At 45.0% G+C, this 22,114-nt stretch overlaps 2 protein-coding genes across 2 annotated transcripts; one reads left to right on the forward strand and one right to left on the reverse strand.

Moving 5' to 3' along the window:
* Positions 1 to 127: 127 nt before the first annotated feature.
* On the forward strand, positions 128 to 18,151 carry LOC126547759 (7SK snRNA methylphosphate capping enzyme-like). The gene is made up of 5 exons (XM_050195735.3): positions 128 to 223; positions 469 to 1,936; positions 6,936 to 7,154; positions 9,713 to 9,839; positions 17,507 to 18,151. The coding sequence occupies exons 2-5, from the start codon at positions 509 to 511 to the stop codon at positions 17,647 to 17,649; spliced, it is 1,917 nt and encodes a 638-aa protein (XP_050051692.1). The 5' UTR covers positions 128 to 223; positions 469 to 508; the 3' UTR covers positions 17,650 to 18,151.
* Positions 18,152 to 19,095: 944 nt separating this feature from the next.
* Positions 19,096 to 22,106, reverse strand: LOC126547810 (vesicle transport protein SFT2C). The gene is made up of 6 exons (XM_050195802.3): positions 21,544 to 22,106; positions 21,381 to 21,446; positions 21,202 to 21,287; positions 20,488 to 20,605; positions 20,336 to 20,394; positions 19,096 to 19,391 (listed from the first exon to the last, which is right to left on the reverse strand). The coding sequence occupies exons 1-6, from the start codon at positions 21,739 to 21,741 to the stop codon at positions 19,286 to 19,288; spliced, it is 633 nt and encodes a 210-aa protein (XP_050051759.1). The 5' UTR covers positions 21,742 to 22,106; the 3' UTR covers positions 19,096 to 19,285.
* Positions 22,107 to 22,114: the final 8 nt, after the last annotated feature.

Below are 22,114 nucleotides of genomic sequence, written 5' to 3' on the forward strand. Positions count from 1 at the left end.
AAACACTCTTCAAGCAATCAATTAGATGATATTTCTCAATTAGGTCGACGACAGGCGGCGCGACCGGCAGCCAATCTCGCGACGGCAAAATCGGAGAGCGCGCTGCCATTTGCAGTTATGCTGGAGCTGGCAAGCTTGTTACTAGGCGTCCACTTCGGGGACCTTACGAAGCGTTATTTGGCTCGGTGCTGACTAGTTTCAGCTACGGCGAAGCCCTTCTCAGGTAAAACTGATCGCCTACGGTCATCTTTGAGCTACTGCGCTCGGCGAAAGCATGCCGCGCCCGCCCAGCGCGGTTCGCCAGGCCGTAGCGCCGTAGGCGCCTTGGAGCAAGATGGCGTCCGTGTGTACCCTCGCTCCTAGCGCGCGTAGCGTGTAAACAACACCACGTGGGACTGCTGGGCGCGACGGCTGCTCAACGTTGCGACAACGTAATTTGATTTTTGTCTTCCCCTCCCTCCTCAACAGGCGCATATCACGTAGTGCCCGACGAAAATCGGCAGAAAGCATGGAGACGGCGGTGGCCGTACCGGGAATTCACGTGGACATGTCGTCCAAGAGAGGATCGACGGCCGTGTTCCAGCGGACGATCTGTCGTTCGGCGAGCGTCGATCATCGGCCGAAGACGCTGAAGCCCGCTAACGGGGCCGCGGCCGAATCTGGCGGGCTCAGAAAGCCCGCGGCTGCTCGAGAGGAGCCCGCAAGCAACCAGAACAAGCCACCCGCGCCGTCGGGCAAGGGCACTTTCGGAAAACGCCGCCAGTCATTTGGCTCCTTGGCCGAACACAAGCACCTGTTCAAGAGGCGACGGCGCGACCTGTTCACGCCGCCGACCAAATTCCTGCTGGGCGGCAACATCAACGACCCGCTTAACCTGGCCAGCTTCGAGAACGACGAAGTGAACAAGCGCGCAAACGCCGTAACGCCCAAGTCGTCTCCGGTGCCAACCCCGCGGCACAGGACTCAGGTGGAGGTCCTCATCCCGCCCAACATCAACGACCCGCTGAACCTGAACACGGGAGAAGACATCGAGTTCAAGCTCATCTCCCCCGGGTCGCGCAGACGAAAGCGCCGGTACAAGCGCAAGTCCAGAAGTGAGGACGACTCCGGTACCGCTGACGGCAGTAACGCGACTCCTGCCGCTACAGCTGCTTCTGATGCCGCAGCAGACGCCTCGGCCACTGCGTCCTCTGCGGCGGGCGACCTCGTAGATGCTCCCGCCTCCGCTGCCGACGCAGCGGCGCCAGCCGCACAGTCAACGACGACGCCCTCTCCGGCCGTCACCGCGGCGCCGCCGACGACCTCCCGGAAGACGTCTGGGAGCGCCACAGGCCCGCTCGCTTCGTCCGCTGCTTCGGCCTCTTCGTCGTCCTCGGCTGCTCCCTGCCCCGCCGACAAGATCGTCTCCCCCGTCGTGCCTCAGGGTTCGCCCGTCAAGTTCTCGCGGCGCAAGTCGTCGGCCGAGTCGCGACGTTCGACCGGCAGCGGCTCCGCGGCCGCCGCCGCATCGTCCCGTCCGGCGGCCAGCGCCAAGCAGGTTCACTTCAGGCCGAAGGACGCGCACTTCCAATACGGCAACTACAACAGGTACTACGGCTACCGGAACGGCGGCGGCCAGGAGGACCCGCGGCTCAAGGCGATGAAGAAGGAGTGGTTCTGCGGCCTGGACGTGCTCGACATCGGCTGCAACGTGGGCCACCTGACGCTGTCGCTGGCGCGCGACTACGCGCCGCGCAAGGTGATCGGGCTGGACATCGACGGCGGCCTGATCCGCGCGGCCCGTCGCAACGTGCGGCACTACCTGACGGCGGCACTGGCCGGCGAGATGCGGTTCCCGGTGTCCATGGCCATCTGCCACGGTCCCATCGCGGCGGCGGCGTTGCCCGGCCGGCAGGCCGAGTCCGTGGCCTTCCCCAACAACGTATTCTTCGTCGAGGTGAGCGCCGGCATCTTTTGACACGCGCGAATAGTGGAATACAAGGTTAACTGCGAACTGACGCCATTGTCTGTTCGTGCCAACTTCCACTAACCAAGCTGCCTTGAGAGGACTTCAGTGTCAGCGTAGTTTCTGCGCAAGCATTGGCACAACCCACTGCCTTCACTGCAAATGTAACGGTTTGCCATGAGCTTGGTAGGGTGGGCTGGAGCGGCCATGTAAACACCATCTTAACTCTTGGCAAGGCTGAAGTAACCCGGTTTAAGTTTCTACCTGATGATGTTCAGGTAGCATACTTCGGTACTAGTTAGTTTATCGATATATTGCCCTAAGAACACAGGAACAAGATTTCAGACTTCAAAGCAACAAAATTTCTAAATAATGGCCCAAGCAGACAAAAGTATTTTACAATCGATGGCATTGGACTAGTGTACTGGCATTGCAGCTTGGGTGTGTTAACTGAAAAAGGGAACTTTGGCTTCTATTTTTTTTTTTTTTTCTAGGTTATAGTATTAACCCCATGCAAGCAATTTTGTGCATGACAGCGACGAGTGCTGGCTTCGAGTGACAATAAGGACCGCCGCGAGACATAATTGCTTGTTCTTGTCGCTCGATCGCTCGGTTTTGGAAATCTGAAATTAGCTGCAGGTCGCGCGGAAGTGTTACAAGCAACTAGCCAATAGCTTGAAGCCGGAACAGGATTTAAATCAGTGGCACACTACTGGTTGTCGCACGGAACGAGCGAACAAACGAATTTTGATATGTGCTGAGGATAAAAAACACCCACAATAATACTTTTAGTAATGTTTATGCTGCTCTGTACAGCTAAACAAATCAACCTAAATTATTAGAGCATGTGTCGCATATGCTCTGGGCCGTATTTCCTACCCTCATACTGACACCTCGGAAAATGTGTTGCATGCTTGGGGTTCAACTTCAAGACGATGAGTGGTGGTGACAGTCATCCCTATCGCATTGCTTGTCGCTGTCGTCTGCCAAAATTGCTTACATGAGGTTTATATTTAATAACCAGTCTTCTGAGCAAGGGTAAATGGAGCCTTTAAAAAATATGTATACACCAAATTAACTTATTGTTGCTAAGTTGTTCCATGGTGAATGCATTACCGTTATAATTTTATAATTTTTGAGGGACGCTGCCCATATTACGCTGCACGATAACTAAGCCACCTTTTTTTTTTTTTTTTTTTTGCAAGAAAACAAGACACGAGCAGAGAGGTCTAAAGAGCACCAGCTATCCCAAGATTGTGTCAAACAAGGGTGACAAAAGGTTGTCTGGAAAAAAAGAAATTATCTGTTCTCCACACTCTCTTATCAGCATTTTCCAAAAAAAAAAAAAAAAAGAGGGTGGGGAGGGGGGGGGGGGTTCAATATCTCCAGTCAGTGCTGTGCAAGTTTGGACAGGCTACATCGTTTTAGTTTTGACTGTTTTACAACAAACTATGGCTGCCTTACTTGACCAGGCATGTTATATAGTGTGTATAACTAGGAAGAACTCGGTCCTCTTTGTTCAACTCGCTGTATCTGGCCTGAAAACAGGCCTAGAGTCTGGAAAGTGTTGTGCTGTTAAAACTGTTGTAGGCTGTGCTGCATGCTTTTCAGAATGTTGGTTTATGCGGTGAACGCCAACCAGTTTGCTATTTTCGTCTCCCGAACAGCTTCAGTGGCACTCTTCTTGCTTTTCTGCTAGGCCATCTCCAAAGATGAAAAGAAAAGTGTCTCAACAGTTTGGTTCATTGGAGGCGTTCTTCAATGTCCTCTTTGTCAACATTTTGTCCATTGTTTTGTATGGCACAAAGCTCGCCTTCAAAACGCAGAAGATGAATCACTTCAAGCTGTTCCTCTTTGGCGCAGATGACCAGCTGAAGAGTCATTGTTTCTCGCATCACAGTCAGGATTGAACTGACCAGATGTGTCTGAACTTGCACAGCAGCGACAGGAGAGACAGCGACCTGACATGGAGAGGGCTGATAAAGTGGCAAAGATAATTTTTTTTTTTTTTTAGAAGATGGGAGTGAGCATAATTCTTCACTTGCCCTTGCAATAAGCCATGCCATCATTATGGCTGTTCCTATCTCAAGTATCGTGGTGCTTCTATTTCCTTCACCAATCACGCCAGACACGTTCTGAGGGGCGTTAACAGCACGATTATCATCCACCATAAAATGAATTGTGTGGTATCAAGTTATGCCATGCCAAGAACACATCAGAAATGCCTTGCTTTTTCTTTTTTTTTTCACTTTAGAGAAGGGGTGAAATTAATAATCCGTGCGAGTGTGCATTAGAACCCTGCAGACTATGTACATTGGTGAACAAGAATATATTTTGCATTTTGGGCCCTTGTGAGCTTAAACTGATCAGAAAGTTGATGTGCTGTGCCAGACCATAGCCATCTGCCTGCTGCACACACTACCATGTTACATGTCTCACACTGTATAGCTGCCCCATTGTTCATACAACTTGCATATTCCAAGGATATATTGCAAGGAAACCTTGTACGTGTACATGTGTAAATACATGTATACTGGTGAGAGAAATTTTAATGGTAACTGTAGAGGTCAGCCTAGTGAAAGATTTAGCCATGCTATATCGACGAAATCAACAAAAAAAAATATATATATATATATTTTTGTTCACTGCTGCATATTTTAGATTTATGATGGAAATGGTTTACGAAGACCACACTTTTTGTCCCAATCAATTGGAAATGCAGCTCATAGATCGGGCTTCAAGTTATTTTTGTTATTTTACTTGGATAGAACTTGAAACTTGATCTTCCTGTATAGTGCAATTTTTGTTCTTTTGGGATGTAACACATGTATTTTCTTTGTGTGTGCATATGTATGCCATGTACGCATACACATATCCATGAATGTAACAAGATTAGGTAGGCATATCTGTATAATGTCTGTCTGAAATGGATGCAACCTTTTTAAGCTTTAATCATGCAAACGGGAGTATAATTGTTCATAAGACCCTTTCAAAATGCTGCAGCCATGAATAGAATAAAGCGTATTATTTTTCTGTATGCTTCAGGGTGCTCAGCGGTCACTGTGATATGTTTTAGCAGAGTGCAGTTCTCATTTGTGCAGTTCTCATTTGTTTGTGTTGAAAGTAACGGCTGGAGATTAACTTTCATTTGACTGATACTGGTGTCCACGGTAATTATGTTGGACAAGATGCTGCCTGCCTTTTGAAACTCTCTCAACTTCTTAAGTGGCCTTGGTCTCAAGTCCCCTTTGAGGTGTCTGCTCTGTAGAGTGTATTAAGGTGAATTTAAAGACATTATTCTAAATTAAGCCAGCACTTGAAACGCTGCAAACTTTCTCTCAATTCTGTTCAGCTATTCTTCTTTGATGCTGCATTTGCGCCCTCACACACAAAGGCCACAAAAATATTTCAAGAGTACTTGAGGGCATTTCTTTGCTATTCATAGTACTTGAAGCAAAAGTATCTCTTGGTTGTTTTAGAATTGCCTGAAGTGCACAGGCAAAATTTTTGCTTACATAGACGACAGAACAGTATGCCTGGTAGCATGGATTCGCATGAAAGGGCACGTTGGCTGATTGCCAGGGACACACCTTGTTGTGGGGCTTCTTATCTGGCTCACAGCTGGCCCTAGGAACTCTGCGCCAACACTAAACGCTTATTCTATTGTGCTGCGGCTTCTCTTAGCGGCTCAGTGGCATCTCTTTGGTATCTGTCTCACCTGTGAAGCTGTGGTGGAGGTATATAATCACTCCTCCAACAAATTCAATTCAGCTAAGTGTTCTAGGTTAGTGTGGCCTCAGGTGTATTCAGTGATGCGCATTATTTTGGCTCTTTTGTTGCAGTCAAGGGATGTCGTTTTTTGTCGGTGGTAAATATCTCGCACTTTCAAAGAACAAACTCACTTATATGCAATGTTTATGAAAAGAAAGCATTAGGTACTTGTGTGTACAATGGGGTCCACCGTTCAGAGGATTACTTAACCAGTAACAAAGCCGCTATAGTTGAAGCATTTCTTCACCATCCTTGGCAGGAAGGGGCCAATGCATGAATCAGATGTACATTTACGCATAAAAATAAGTATTGGGTCTTTATGCCCTGCTTCTGTGACATTCGATAACAGAATGTTAAGTGCACATTCCTAGTGGTGTATCATTCTATTTGCTGTGGGAGCGCTTCATTTTGTCCCTAAAGCAGTGATGGCAACAAGTTTGCCTGTACTTGTTGCAAAAGTGGGCTGGGCAGGGAATCGGGCCTAAAATTTTCTCTGCAAGAGGCTGCATTACCCGTTTATTTAGTAATTGGTTATACCTTCCTCTAGTATTTTAGGGTGCCCGTACACAGAAGCGGTGTTCTAGATTTTTCATGTTTGTCTAGCATTGTTTCGCTGGCACGTTCAGATTTTTGACAGTCCATTGTTGATAAGGCAGTGTGCGCACAGGCTGCATACATACTTCTGCTTTATCTCTCTCTCTTTTATTTGTTGCTATCATTACCATCTTGAAATAAGAAAAAAGAAAGCCCACTGGTATTCCTTTCTCTTTCAAATTTTCCGAGGCATGGAAGAGCGGTGTTCTTCCTTTGTGTGTGTGTGTGTGTGCATGCTTGCAAGGAACAAAAGTGCAGTATTTTATCCTTACCTAAGTTCCTGCTGTAAAGATTAGACTACCAAACAGCTGCACCTGTCACTTGAGCATCTGTTCTTCAGAGAGCAGCCACAAATGATGCAAAACAAATTTTTTCTGTCATTGCTTTACTTTTTTATTGGCATTGCTGTAGTATTGGAGGGTTGGCATGAGATAAATGCTTCTGCAAAGATACTTCAGTGACTGCAACTGTTTTTGTATGTGCTTGCCTGGCCAGCTTTTATGTTTGCATGCAACCTTTTTTTTTGTGTGCAGTATGTGCAACTGTAGTGCCACTGAAATTGCGTTCTTACATATCTCATTTAGACATCGGCACTTGAGCGAGAGTTGTTTTTGTCCATGTGCAGGGCAACTACATACTGGACAGTGATTCCCAGCTGGAAGCGCAGCAGGAGGAGTTTGACATGATTCTCTGCCTGAGCCTGACCAAGTGGGTGCATCTGAACTGGGGTGACGATGGCGTGCGGTTCCTCTTTAAGCGTATGCACCGGCAGCTGCGGCCTGGTGGGCGCATGCTCCTCGAGGCACAGCCCTTTCACTCCTATGCCAAGAAGAAGAAGCTCACGGTTGGTATCTCCGCCTCCCGATTTTCCACTCTTCTCCCTGACAAAAAAAAAAGCTTTACATGAATTCTACTGCGAGAACTGGGTTTGGCCTTGAACTCTCCTTTCTTGCTCTCGGAGATATATGCATCTCCATGATGAAATTCATTTGTGAATGCCACTCTTAATCTTATTGCCTTTTGTTTCTCTTCTCTTCTTAAGTATTTTTTGCAATTGTGTTCATTCAGGCTTACTGCTCAATCACAGGATATCTCTACTCTCCTTGCTTTCATTTATTTATCATTAATGATACTTTTGGGTTCACTCCTCTAAATACATTTGCAAAAGCCATCCAACTATTGGCGAATATCCTTGTGAGGGTAGCTGCCACTACCTTAATTAACGTGATCATAGTCATCACAATATATCCTCTCTCATCTGTTCTTTGTTCAGCTGGTGCCATCCAGAACTGAAGTTAGTCTGGTAAAATGGCACTTGAACTTTTAAGGGATGGTCTGGTTTTAAGGGATGGGAAAATGTGCTAAAGCTCAGGGTCAGTAAAGAAGATCTCTTGAAAAAGACATAAGTGGGCTGGTTTTGGCCTGTCGGAAAGAATAGGGAGGTCAAGAGAAGACTTTATTGCAGTAACATGAGAATAGTTGGCAATAATGAACCAAGTTGGGGACGTATTATGCGACAATCACTTCTGGGGATATTATCGCCCTGTCTGTCAGGTGCGTGCTGATTGCCTGATTGAGCAAAATCAGGTGAGCCAACTGGCTGGTTGAGCACTACATCATGCAAAGGCGTTAGTATTGCCGAAAGTGACCATCACAGAATATGTTCCCTGAATGGTTCTGGATGACTTCAAGTGCAGATACAAGTGTAGAAGAGTGAGGGTCCCAGATTGAAGAAGTGTACTCTATTTTTTATCTGACCAATATTTTATAAAGAAGCAGTTTTAAGGAAACAAGTGCCAAAGAAGAACTTTGGCGCAAAAAAAGCAAGAATGCGGTTGGCATTGTTAATCACGTAGTTAATGTGCATATTAAAATAGTCCCATAACTCTTTTGCTTGCAGGCGATGGTTGTTGGCAAACCTAAATCTGTTCAGGTTTTTTATTTCATTCTTAAGCATAGTTGTGCACCTAAAGGTGGAACACAACATGCAATAGACAGGGCATACACTGACTTGTTTAAGGCAGCATTTAAGGAAGGCAGTACTTTCCTTGGGTAGTGCAGACAGATGCCAAAAATATAAGGACCAAGGCAGTAGTGTAGGCTAGCTGGTCTGTCATAACTGGGATCCTGAATAGCGCTAAAAAAATATATAAGCGCACACATACAAAAGACAACACATGATGCTAGACTAGTGTTCTATGTAGTCTTTCTTATGTCTGTCCTTGTGGTTTTAGTGCTGCTTGGGATACCAGCTTAAGGGCATGCTTTGAGTGAGCTTGCACTTATATGATGTGAATAGGCACTGCTGATTTTGTTGCATTAGCCAGTATCCAACTGACTGGGTGAGAAGGCTCATCCATGCCTCAGCAGTATACACAGTATGGCCATGTGCGCACAGCGTTTATGTGCACGAGACACAGATAAGCGTTGCAGTGGTAAGCGAAGCCAGCGCGAACATGCTGAGACACTGCTCTGATGGTGCAAGTGCTTAGCTTCGACTAAATTGTGAAGACGTACACAGACAGGTGATGGTAACTGTATGGTAATCATTTTGTTAACGCGTGTTGCAGATTTTCTGGTGCATCCCTTGAAGGCTTGTGGATCTTTTGGAGGGGTGTGTTCTCAAAGCTGAAGGCCCTTGATAGCCTAGACCATATAGTTTCTAACGAAATTACTAAAGGCAACTCTGGCACTTACAGGGGCTGAGGAGAGACTGCAACTGGAGCTCGATTTTTTTTCACAGTTCCTTTTCTGATGCTTTTCCTTTTCACACATCTTCAGTGGTCAGAGCGACACTCCGCCTGCATTAGTGTGATCAGCCAGCTATAGAATTGAGCAAATGGCGTAACTACATTATCATTGTCTAGATGGGCAGTTAGTAGATGGATATGTTCGTCTGTGTGCTTGTGGCTTCAAATGTTCCTGTGGCATTATGCTATATCTTATCAAATTTCCACAGAGTCATAGCTTTCTAAATACAATGCAGCAAGTCATTGCATATGTCTATAATCATTCAGTTATTAAAATTATAATGCAATATTTTGTTCAAAATTATCAATTTGCAAAGTCGCAAGGCTGTTTACTGTACTGTAACACATTTTGTACTACTACACTATCATTCCCATGCTGGCTGAGCCATCATACATACTTCTCGCTCCTGTAGGCATTAGCACCACACTGCCCTCTGGCTCTAGCCAGCTAGTTTTTCTGCTCCTGCAGGAACATCCAAGTTTTTTTGCAACTTGACATCTTGCTCACATCATTGTATTCGAATGCATCCAGTGCATTAAAGCTTTGTGAACACTTTTCCTCTCCTCAGTAACTTAGGCATTATTGCACTTTGACAGTCCCACTGTTGCCCATCCAGAAAAGGATTGTACTGACGCAAAGCTCTCTTTGCAGGAGACTACATATAAACACTTCCATGCAATTACCCTTCGGCCAGAACAGTTCAACGAGTACCTGCTTTCACCAGAAGTCGGCTTTGCAAAGTGTGAACTTGTCGCCACGCCTTCCCATGCTTCTAAAGGTGGGTGCTTTGAACGTTCGCTCCGTTTCTTTTTTACTCAGCTACAGTTCGTAGAGCAGCTTGGCTGCATTTGGAGGCATGAGTGCTTCTACTGCACGCAGCTGTTTGATACACCATATGTTAATGTGAAAGCATTGTATGCCCCATGTAGCAGAAAATTTGGCGTTAGCGTGACCACGCCGGGGTCCAATAAGGCTACGAAGCTTTGACCATTGGTGTGAGTCGAACCCACCACCCTTGGTGTTAATCAAGGCTGGCGTTGGCGTGACCATGCCAGGATCCAATAAGGCTACAAACCCGCGACCATTGGTGTGAGTCGAACCCATCACTTTTGGTGTTAAGGCCAAGTTAATTAAGGCCGGCATTGGCATGACCACGCCAAGGCCTGAAGAGGCTACGAACGCACCACCATTGGCAAAGGTAATTAAGGCCGGTGTTGGCCACCACAGTCCGAAAAGCTACGAACCCGCTAACATTAGTGCGAGTCAAACCCACCACCTTCAGTGTTAAGGCCGACACTGGCGTGACCGTGCCAAGGTCCGAAAAGGCTGCAAACCTGCCACCATTGGCGAAGGTAATTAATGCCTGTCTTGGCATGACCACGTTATGGTCTGAAAAGGCTACGAACCCACAAACATTAGTAGGAGTCGACCCCACCACTTTTGGTGTTAAGGCTGACACTGGCGTGACCATGAAATGCCCCGAAGAGGCTACAAACCTACGAAAATTGCTGTGAGTCGAACCCACCACCTTTGGTGTTAAGGCTGCTGCTGGTGTGACCATGCCAAGGTCCAAAAAGGCTACAAACACACAACCATTGGCGAAGGTAATTAAGGCCAGTAGTGGCATGACCACACAATGGTCCGAAAAGGCTACAAACCTGCAAGTAAGCCAAGTACGTAAGCAGAGACGCCACTTATGCGTCCAAACGTTTCGGTCATGTAGTTCTTCAACGACTACAAGTGCATTGGCATCGTGCGCGCAATGGTTGCAATGCTTTTGCATTGTAATTATTGAACATTGGAACGTAGGAATAACTAAGTGGCCCTTCAATTGTTTTTCATGATGGGAGAAATTTTCTGAAAACTGTTGTAAAAATAAGTCGTGCATCTGATGGCATCACACTATTGCGCTGGCGGACAAGAAGTTCTATCAGTTATGAGCTCATTATGTGATAATTACAGTCAAACCTGGATATATTGAACTTGAAGGGGATAGTGAAATAGTTTGATAAATCAATAATTTGATATATAAAACAAAAACTTTATATAAACATTTTCAAGGGGATTTTACAGCTGTTCATTATATGCCATAATTCGTTACATCCGGGTTTGATATATCCGGGTTCGACTGTATTCGCCATATTTTAACAATCAGTCAAATTGAATAGTACTTGAATATAATGTTGTAGTTGTGGACTTGTCAGAGGCTACAATTGCGCGAAGCATGTTCATTTGCCATAAAGCTGCAACAAAAAGTAATTTATGGTAACATGCTTGCAAAATTTGCAACAACATACACCATTGTTCCACATAGCAGTTCAACAGTGACGCTTATTTTTTCTGCAATAAATTGGAACACCTGTTTCGCATCTCTGGAACAGGTATCTTGTGATTTAGAGTAGCCAGCTTTGAGGCTTGCTAGTTTCTCGACAACTGAAAACAGCATGTTTTCTGTTGTTAAGGCCCAACCACATGCATGCGATTTTTGAGTGACAGCGACAGGTTTTGCTGTCATGGACGGCGATCAATCGCTTCGCTGGTCTGTGGCCAGCCAGAAAACTTTGCTTATTGCCCAAAAATCCTTGTGGCAACTAGTTCCATAAATGGTGTAATTGCGCAGTGACATGGCAGCAACCAGTCCTCCGTGGTCAGGCTGCTTCGATCTGCATTAGCTCTTGCAATTTGCTCTTTGCCATGACAGCAAAAAAATAAATAGTAAAATCAGCCATCACTATGTCTCATCTCAAGCTGAGGCCTAACATCAGCATTGTCTTGTTGGTATTATTGAGATCAGTTGTTTCTTTTGATGCTGTTGGGCCTGAGATACCACTGAGAGGCGAGATAGTGTGTTGAGTTTTGCTCAGCAGATGATGCCGCACTATTTCATGCTGGGTGCGTAGAACAGATTTCTCCTGGCGATGACATCTTAAAACATTGGCTTTGTGGTATGTTTGCAATTTATTTTTACGGGCGCACGATTGTATTGCAGGGGCACAGCCCCCGTGACTCTGCCCCTGCATGTTAAAGAACCCCAGGTGTCCAAAATTAATCTGGAATCCCCCACTGGTTTTTTTTTTTTTTCTTTTTTTTTTTAGAGCGCAGCGGTCGTTCTTGCGGCGAGCATCGGTGTCGTACTTCACAACCGAACAAACGAGCACAGCGAAACATCAAAGACTGTGAGAGCGAAGCTAGCACGAGGAGAAAAGCATAGGATGAGGGTGCAGAGGAACCATAAGGTGAAAAGCAGGGGAGAGTATGGCAGGAGCGTGAGAAGAGTAATACTGCTCAAGACGGAATATGGTGATGATAGCTACGTCATGGCGCCAGGGTAGTTCGCGTCGTCAAAGTGCCTTCGGTGCTCTGGCTCGCCTCTGCAAAGCACTGCCTGAGCAGAGGTCTGTTTGTGGCTGCTGCTGTGGATTGTGCCCACGCGCTGCCTCTCGCGATTTCTCGTTTAGCGAAGCAGTCGCGCCACACTTCCCTCTGTTTGGAACGTGCCAAATGAGACAGATCGTCCCCACCAGCCAATATATTGTGAAATGCAAGCACGTATAGAGCTGCGCTCAAACTTCGTATTAGGGAGTGTTGTAATCGTTGGCGTTTTTTTCTTGCTGCTGAGCTCAAGGTTGTGGGTTTGGTTCCTTGGTGCAGCTGCTGAATTCTGGCGGGTGTGATACGTAAGGTCGCTTGTGTACTTGGTGTAGAGGTCACATCTGTAGTGCTGTGATCTTGTTATCAGTGGGATCAGCTAGTCGTGAACGGTGGATGATATGTGTGGCATAGAATCGAGCAGAAGCCAACATTACGAAATCACAACTCAGGTGGTCAGCATTAATCATTGCCTGTGAGGAGAGTTTGCTGTTCTGCATGGATAAGAAAGTGCTAGCCCCACACTATGGCATGGTACGCAGCCACGTTGTGACATCTGAATGGCACTTTAAAATTCTCGGAAATTGAACTGGACATGCCGAGCGTGACAGCCACAAACTTGCATAGTCACAGTTTGGCTGAGTTCAACTTATTTCGTTGTACCCTCGAGACTAATGTTGTTACAGAGAGGAGTGGGTAACAACATGTGAAGGAAAAGAAATGCAGCAAAGGGTGATGTTAGATCATGCGGAGGTTGGGTTGATGTCAGCAATGGGTGTGCGACATTGTTCGCCGTCTTTGATTGCTACAACCGCGCCAGCAACATGGCTCCATTCTTTTGAAGTCCTGGGAACGAAAGACTCTGAGTACAGGGTTTAGTACACTGCAAAATTCCAATTTAGCGATGGTGGTCAATGTGAGGTGAAATGTAGGTTACAGGTGGGATGGGGCTGGTACACAGAAAGCAATTATGAAAATGTTTTGTAAAACAGTGCGAGGCAAGAGCACCTACGACTTGTTGTTTAGATTAAAATGCCCTTCAGTCACGTCACACCCATTTCTGTGCACAACTTGTTTTTGCCAGTTCAGTCCAACGGTTGCAAGGGTAAAAAAAAATGCTTACGGTAAGCTGTGTGTAAATCGAACACACTCCATACTCTGTGCGACTTCAGTGCAGATAACTATTTTGCTATAAGCACTACCTTGTTTGACGGTATTTTTGCCATGCCTCATTTCATCAGCAACTGTGTAGCAATACTTTTTTCCTTCCTTGTAATGCCTGCAGCAAATAATTAATTTATGCTTGTGCTTCGAGCTGTTGATTCAGTTTTTGTTGCAGAAAAGGAAAATGCAACATGACTGACTGTAGACTAAATAGAGATTAACTACTCTGTGATTATCAAGATCCACAGAAAACACAAAGTATCATTCTACTGCCTTGAATATTTTTCAAAGGAGTCTGCAGCTCCTTCAAATAAAATTATGTAACTTTGAGACATTTCACATCTTAATTTGTGACTTTTGGAAATGTAATTTAGCACTGGACATTAGAGGCTAGAATCAGTGGAACTTAAATGGCGCAGCTGAACCATGATATAATGAACCCGGGATTAACTAGTTATTCTGTGTAATGAACTAAATCTAAAATGTTTTTTTGCTGACATGGACATCTCACTAATACTGTACATTTGTAATGATGGGTGTATATTTACTTATTTATTTATTATGATACTACTACAAATCACCTGAAGGCATTGCTGTAGAGGGGATGTTACAGAACAAACAGGAATAATGGTTGAAAGGTGAAAAGGTAATGGTTGAAATTTTTGTCATTCGTCGACCCCACATCCTGAGGCAGTTTGTTCCATTCTTTAATGCTGCGGGAAAAGAAAGACGACTGCAGTACTTTTGTTCGGCAAGACATTTTGCGCATTTTTCTGTTACGGTCATGTCTTTGCAATACGTAAATAGGTGGTTTTAGGAAAACGCGGCGGTTGATGACGGAATTGTTCCGATCAATTTGATCTAGTAGTGAACACCTAGATACGGTATGGCGGATACCAAGCGTGTCCCAATTGAGCATGTTTTTAGGGTGGTGACGCTAGTGTTAATCTGATACCAGTTAGTTACAAACCACGATGCATTATTTTGGATAGCTTCTAACTTATTAGCAAGAGTTAGACTCAGAGTCCTATACTACAGAAGCATATTCCAAGACAGGGCAAACATTAGAAAAATATAAAACCTCTTTGACTGCACACGATGCTTTCCTGAAGTTTCTTCTCAAAGAGTTAAGTATACGCACCTAGCTTTTATGGTTACGTAGTTTATATGGCTGTTCCAAGTTAGGTTTGATGAAAATATAACTCCTAGGTATTTTGATTTCTCAGTTGCTATTTGTTGACCATTTAAATAGTAGTAGTTTCCTATGGTTTCGTGCTTTTTAGAAAACTGGATGATATGATAACACTTGGAATTATTTAAAGTCATATGCCATTTACGGCACCACGAATCTATTTGGTCGAGATCTGCCTCTAAGGTAGCGGTGCCTATGTGACTGTTAATGTCCCTATAAATCAGTCATCAGCATATAATCGGCATACAATAATGTCTAAGCCTATATCATTAATATATACCAAAAACAAAAGTGGTCCAAGCATGAACCCCTGTGGGATGCCTGATGATACTAAGACTGAGCCTGAATATGATCCTTTAATTACTACTTTTGGTATCGGTTTGTCAGATAATCTGCTAGCCATTTAAGAATGCATTGTGGCAGGCCAAGGTAGGATAGTTCGAAAAGGAGTAAAGAATGTGGAACTGCATCAAAAGCCTTTCGAAAAATCTAACATGATGCAGTTTATCTGTGTGCCGGAGTCAATTGAAAATACGAGGTTGTGGGAAAATTCAATCAGTTCAGACTTTTCAAGTTGGATGTGGCTGTGTTGTGCGATTATTAGTACAACCCACATTCATGCAGCAAAACGAAAAGCAAGTTGGCATTTTCGTTCTCGATAATCCAAACTTGGTTCCATTTTTGCTCGATTTTCACTTGTCCATTTCTATTTAAGCTCGCATCGGTTTTCTAGTTGTCATTTGGTATTAGTGCATGTGCTCCTTGTTGGATTCTTTCTAGTCGCGCAACTTAAGTTCAGCGCTAAAATTAAAACACCTTTACAACTTTCACCTCTTGTGCAAGTGCTTCCACCTTTCACTGTTTTATAAAATGTAATGTCACAATTGCTCCTAGTTATGCCTCCTCTTCCCCCACAAACATATGTAATCATATATAAACCATCATCACAAGTTTGAAATTTCAGTCTCACACAGAAGCCTCCTTACCAGTTTTCCAGTTCGGCTGTCACTATTGAAGACTTTTCCACCAAGAATTTTTTTCCACCATAGCACAAATCATCAGTCCAAGATGTGCATGACATATTTCATTTCATTTATTTTCGCCTTAAAGGCCCGGAGGCATTACATAAGGGAGGGCTTTAATCCTTGCGACAATGTTAGAACAAATGTACAGAACAGTAAAGAAACAGCAATAAACAAAAACAAGCCAGGAACAATTGTGATAAAAGGGGAATATCGTGTGAGTAAGGGTAAGTGGGATCGGTAATTAAGCAATGTGGTTATTTAACATTTCGCGGACATTTTACGGTCAGTGCATGACGCAATATCTTCTGGGAGATGGTTCCAATGGGTTATTGCGTCGGGGAAGAATGAAGTGTTGATGGCAGATGATCGGGTGTTAATGCTTGCTATGGGACGACTGTGGCTTAAGCGAGTGGATGTACGTAAGGGTGGATTTAATAGGGAATGCCTGGAATGTGGGTGGTAATAAAAGGTGTGAAGCAAGCAGAGACGAGAGATGATCCGGCGGAAAGCAAGTGATGGTAGTTCAAGTGTGCGTTTTAGTGCAGTTATGCTGGTTTCACGAGAGTAATTGGAAGTTATAAACCGAGCAGCGCGATTTTGTATTGCTTCTATGTCATAGGTAAGATATGATTGGGAAGGGTGCCAGATAGATGACGCATATTCTAACTGCGGACGTACGAATGTTAGATATGCTAGCTTTTTTATTTCTGGTGATGCAGCTTTCAGGTTCCGTTTTAAATATCCAAGGGTGCGTGAAGCATTAGAACAGGTGGTGTCAATATGAGTTGCCCATGATAGTGTCGATGTCATGTGAATGCCGAGATATTTGTAAGACGGGGCATGATTGATAGGAGCTGAATTTATTGTGTAGGTGTGACTTGTTAAGCTGTAGTTGTGGGTGAATGACAGAGCTTTGCATTTAGTAAGGTTAAGCGGCATGAACCATTTCTCGCACCATACTGCGATGGAATCGAGATCCTGTTATAGTGCAGTCATTTGAGCCTTTGATAGGAATAGGGAATATAGGACAGTCATCCGCGAAAAGACGTAATTTATTCTTAATGTTAGCAAGTAAGTCATTGATGTAGATGAGGAAAAGTAGAGGCGATAAACCAGCACCCTGTGGCACACCCGATGTTATGCTGCTAAGAGATGAATTATGGTTATTTGCAGAGGTAAACTGTGTGCGCCCTTTTAAGAAGTGTTCAAGCCAGGTAAGCAAGCTATTTGGGATTCCGATAGATGCGAGTTTTTGAAGTAGGTGATTGTGGGAAACGCGGTCGAATGCTTTCGAGTAATCCAAGAAATGGCATCAATCTGCAAATGAAAGTCCATGAAATGCAGAATGTCATGGGTGAACTCGGCAAGTTGGGTCTCGCATGAATATAGTTTTTCTGAAGTCGTGCTGGCGAGGGTAAAAGAAGATGATAGATTCCAGGTGAGACATTAGGTTGGATGAGATCATATGTTCTAGAAGTTTAGAAGGAATGCTGGTCAGAGAAATTGGACGACAATTTATAGCACGGGAGCGGTCGCCATTCTTAAAGATTGGTTTGTTTGTTTCTGCTGTATTTTCATGTATGCATTTCTATGTTTTATAACAGCTGTGGCCTTGAGAGCACACTAAAAATTAAAACAAAGAACCTGTCGTGTGTACTTGATGGTTCTGATCGTGTTTACTTACACTTGGTGCAGGTTTCCAGAGGCCCCTCTATTTATTCACCAAAGCCGGCTCACTTGACGAGTCTCAAAGCCAGCCCCGAAATGATGCAACAGCCCCCAGCAGCAACAACAACACAAGCTGTGCGTCCAACAAAACGGAAGCCAGTGGAATGTAGGAGTGACTGCCCTTGTGTGGGGGTGGTGTGATCTTGTTCTGTCTTGTGTGATTGTTCCACTACACACGCATCAAGACTATTCTCCCGGTGCATCGCATGCACAGGACAGGCCTTGCAAGTGTGCTTGTCGTTTCACTGATGTGGGACATTTTTTTTTTCTTTTTAAATCTCCCGAAACATTTTTTTTTCTTTGTTTGTTTGGTGCCTCTTCCATCGTTCCGTGTTGGCTTCCTGCTGGGATTCAGCTCGTCTCATCGAGACTCTCTCCACGTGCACATAATGTAGCGCCATGAACTATTTGCTTCTCTCGAGTTGCCTTCTGGGGGTTTCTTTCTTTCTTTTTTTCATTGAGGGAGTCATTTCATCGTGGCTTTTTTTTTTTTTTTCTTCGAATGCATGGCTGCAGAAAGCCAATGCAGTGTTTTGCAATGCAAACCGTGTGCCAGTAAGGAGGTCATGGAATGAGCTCTTGTACTGATTAAACATGACTCAGAGATAAAAAGGTGCGGGCTTTTGTCACTTTACGGGAGAGGTGCAGAATGCCTCTGGATCGAGTTGTATGCTGCTTTAACTAATCTTGTTTTTGGGCTAGTTGGTTCATACTTAAAGAGATAACCTTAGTGTTAGCACATTTGATCCAAGAGCGGCAACATGAACTCTGCTGCATTAATCTTTGTCGCCTTTCTTGCGTCAGTTGCGCTTGCGCTGCTGTTATTGCTTGAAGTCCTGCTGTTGCCGTATTTTACGAACAGCGTACAAATATGGTACACGAGGTACAGCCCAGTACATTAAAACCTGCACAATATTGATACATCAATGTGACAGGTACACGTAGGTGACTGAGAACAACGAAGATGTAAAGCTGTGTGCTAGACAAGCTTGTGCCTGTATAAAACAAAGTACAACTCTGCAGTGATCCAACGGTTAACAGTGGTGTTGGTATCACTGCCATCGCTGTCTCGCAAATTCCCTGCAGTACAGCTAAGGCTGGGGCTCGTATCAGCCAGCTGGTAATGAGAAACGGCTGCACATTCCAGAGAAGGGCTTGCTACTACTAGCCCTTTTGTGAAGCTTCCATTCAGTCTGCATTGTGTGTAGCACAAACAGGGGCGGACAATAAAGGGAGCCCTTCCATTTGGCTGGTGCGGCTCACAGCTTTCACTGTGTTTGTTGCATGGAGTTGTACAGGCACTAGTTTGCCTAGTGAATACATAGTTGCGGTCAATGAAGTTCCTTGTCTCATGCCTGGCGAGCTGCCATCACTTACATGCAGCATGCAGCCATTGCGATTTTCCCATCTACCTGCTCTGTTGTGATCTGCACGCTGAAAGTTGTGTTCTGTTAGTGTCATTTTGATTAGCATCTTGCTTAGATCTTTTCCAGGTATGTTTTTCTATTTTCTCCCCGGACACACAAATTGTGTGGAACCATGGCTTTGGAGGAAAATACTCAAGTAAGTACATTTTATTTCATTGCCGTTCTGTACAATTGTAATGCGACTGGTATAATTAACCCAGCAACGGTTGGGTGGCGATTTTTAAAATGTTATATGTACAAGATACCAAAGAGTGGTATGCAACGACACAATTTTTGCGGGCCTGCTGGATGCAGGCCGTACCAAATCTACGGAACACAGTCAAACAGGTAGCGTCTTGCTTGCAGTTCGTGTCACCACACCGGTGAATACACGAGAAAAGAACTTGAGTCCAGTCTCTCCTCCCGGGATTGACGCGAGGACAAACCTGCAATGCCGAAAGAGACAACACAGCGCTGCAGTTTGACTACAAAGGTGCTGCTAGTGTTTCGTCCAGCAAACAACCAATCTGCCTTAAGCTTATTGCGTGTAAGGAAAATGTACACAACTGCCCACACAATGTACCATGAATTATCTGGGGAATAGATTACTGGCACATTATAGATGGTGTATACTGGTACTTCTCATAACCATCAGCCTAATGAAGCCCACCGCAGGATGAAGGCCTCTCCTAATCAAATGAAGTCACCTATACTCCATCCTGCAAGTCGTTTGCAGTGCTGCTGAAGTTACTAGGAGTACACAGGCAATATCATTGCACAGTGAAATAAAGTTCAGAACGTAACTGTCTAATCAATGGCAGAATCGGAGAGTTTTGTTTTTGCTTTGTACATGATACAGTACAGCGATACATGACGTGTTGGGACCTTTGTATCTGCACGTAATGTACCACGAAATGAGCAGCTGCCGAGCAGACCATGCAGCACAGATGGACACATCTTGAGGGGCATTCAGCCTTCCTATTGGCTAAAGAGTCCTGCAGTTTCCATAGTGCTGTGAACGATGTGAGATGGAATATGGGTCTAGTTTCAGTTGGGGCATAACCTAATACAGTTGAACTTCGTTATAAAAAAAGTTGTATCGGACACTAAAATACCTTCGTCACATCTGATAATCATAATATGCTGGTATCGGCAATAATCATTAGATTTACTTGGTGATGTCCAAGTTGATGAGATTGCAGTTCGAATGTACAGGATGGGTAAATCAGTGGTCCAGCTTGTTTAAAAGAACTTCAAATGGCACACCCAACTGCTACTTCATATGGTCAACTAAAACATACATAACTGGTATTTGTGACAATGGATTCAATTGTCTGCCCTGCAGTATTAAGTTAACTTTGCTGGTGTATTTGATGCAGATGCCACTTACCAAATGATGGTGGCACACTGGCATATTGTGAAGAGCACAGTAAGCGGAGTGCTTTTGACCTGAAAGGTGAAGCAAGCATGTTGGTGGGTGGACGAAATTTCGGCAATGCCAGTGCTCTTTTCACCAAGTTGACGGAAACATTTTTTACGCACCACCAATGCAAAGTAGAGTGTGGCAAAAGTGGTTCCAAAGTAGGCAGTTGTAAATGGAAGCTGCTTCAGTGACAACAGTTGCTTTATGTGGTTCATTGGGCCTCGTAGCAGGGCAAAACTGCGTTGGAGAAAAAATAAAAGTTGGCAAAAGTTGTACTTTCATAGTCCAGTCATGATGGTTTGCGTACATCTGGCGTGCCCCTGTCCCGCTCTCTACCATTCTATTATTGGAATTGAGACACTATAGAGGATTCGTCACTGGTTTTCAACAGAGAAGGCTACTTTCGCAAGTACGTTTTTTTTTTTTTTTTTTTTTAAATCCGGGCCTTGGTGCCGTTTGCAGACATATGGGAGGGCACTTACTGCGCTGTATTTGATTTCTTGCAAGATGCAAATTCTCCATGCCAGTTGTTTCTGACGGCATTTTTCTCGCATCCCGCGCGTCAATGATTACTCGCGAAATTTTCATTTTTTTTTATTCCCACTGCCAAATGCTTGGCTCGAACATCGTGGCACATTGCAGCTTGCGTTACTCTTGACATTATGCATCACTGACTTACAGTTTCGGCGCCAGGGAATTATTCTCGAGGGCTGACACATTGATATGTGCCTTGTTTGAGCTCTGCGACGTTGCGTTGCTCACAGCTACAACACGCTCCACACTTCAGCGACTTCAGTGGGTGGCATGTATGCCAATGAAAGTCGTACCCTCACCTGCTTATTATAAAAAGGCTTCCTAGCGTGTAAAGCAAGGCGAACTTCCGGGCCTTGAAGACTAGTACAGGAATGTAAAGTCCTGCCTGAAAAAAAAAAAAAAAAAAAAAAAACGATCAACCAGGAGATGGTTACCTAGGCTGAGTTTCAAAGTTTATATGGCAGTGTATTCGTCGTACCAAAATCATACAGAAGCAGCCCATCAGCAACGTTCCGGCGAAGCCGACAATGCGCTGTTTCCTAGTCTGCGAGCAGTGAATATTTAAACACATTGTTAATACACAGTTACGATCACTGAGAGAACATCAGATGAGCGAAGAAAAAAAAACTCGGCAGGCGTACCAGGCTAGGTAAACAGGAGTCGTTAGCGGCATCAGAAAACCAGCTGTTGGAGCCGGAACCGTTACAGGATGGCTCGGAGCTACTGCTGCTGGGGCTGAGCAACTTTTTGAGAGATTCGGTGCTCGCGAATATTGAGCTCTCTTTTCTCGCCTCGTTGCGGCTGAGGTAGTCTTTCAGCTGTCTGTTGAGGTCGCCCATATTTTCGCGGCTCCGAAATTCGCAGGCTAGAGATCAGCGTTCGTCGCATACGGGGACGTGACACGGAGAGGGCCTTCAGAAACGGGGGCTATTGCGGCTACCACGGCTACGTGCCACCATTGCAACGTGCATTCAGCTGATTTCGGCACTCGACAAGCGTCCGCAAACGAGCCTGCCAGGCCAGCCAGCCAGGTTGCAGGCGTGGGAACGATCTCGTGCGTCAGTTGCGTCACAGAAGGTGCGTGACGTCATGTTGTATATCCCTACGCGCGAAGCTACTCAATGTAATCGGCGCTTACGCCAATTTGGAACCGATCGCTTCGTGTGAGCGTTGGATAAAACAAGGAAATTTTACGTGTGATGCTACAGCCGA

This window comes from Dermacentor andersoni, chromosome 3 (genome assembly GCF_023375885.2).
Source record: "Dermacentor andersoni chromosome 3, qqDerAnde1_hic_scaffold, whole genome shotgun sequence".
NCBI classification, from domain to species: domain Eukaryota; kingdom Metazoa; phylum Arthropoda; class Arachnida; order Ixodida; family Ixodidae; genus Dermacentor; species Dermacentor andersoni.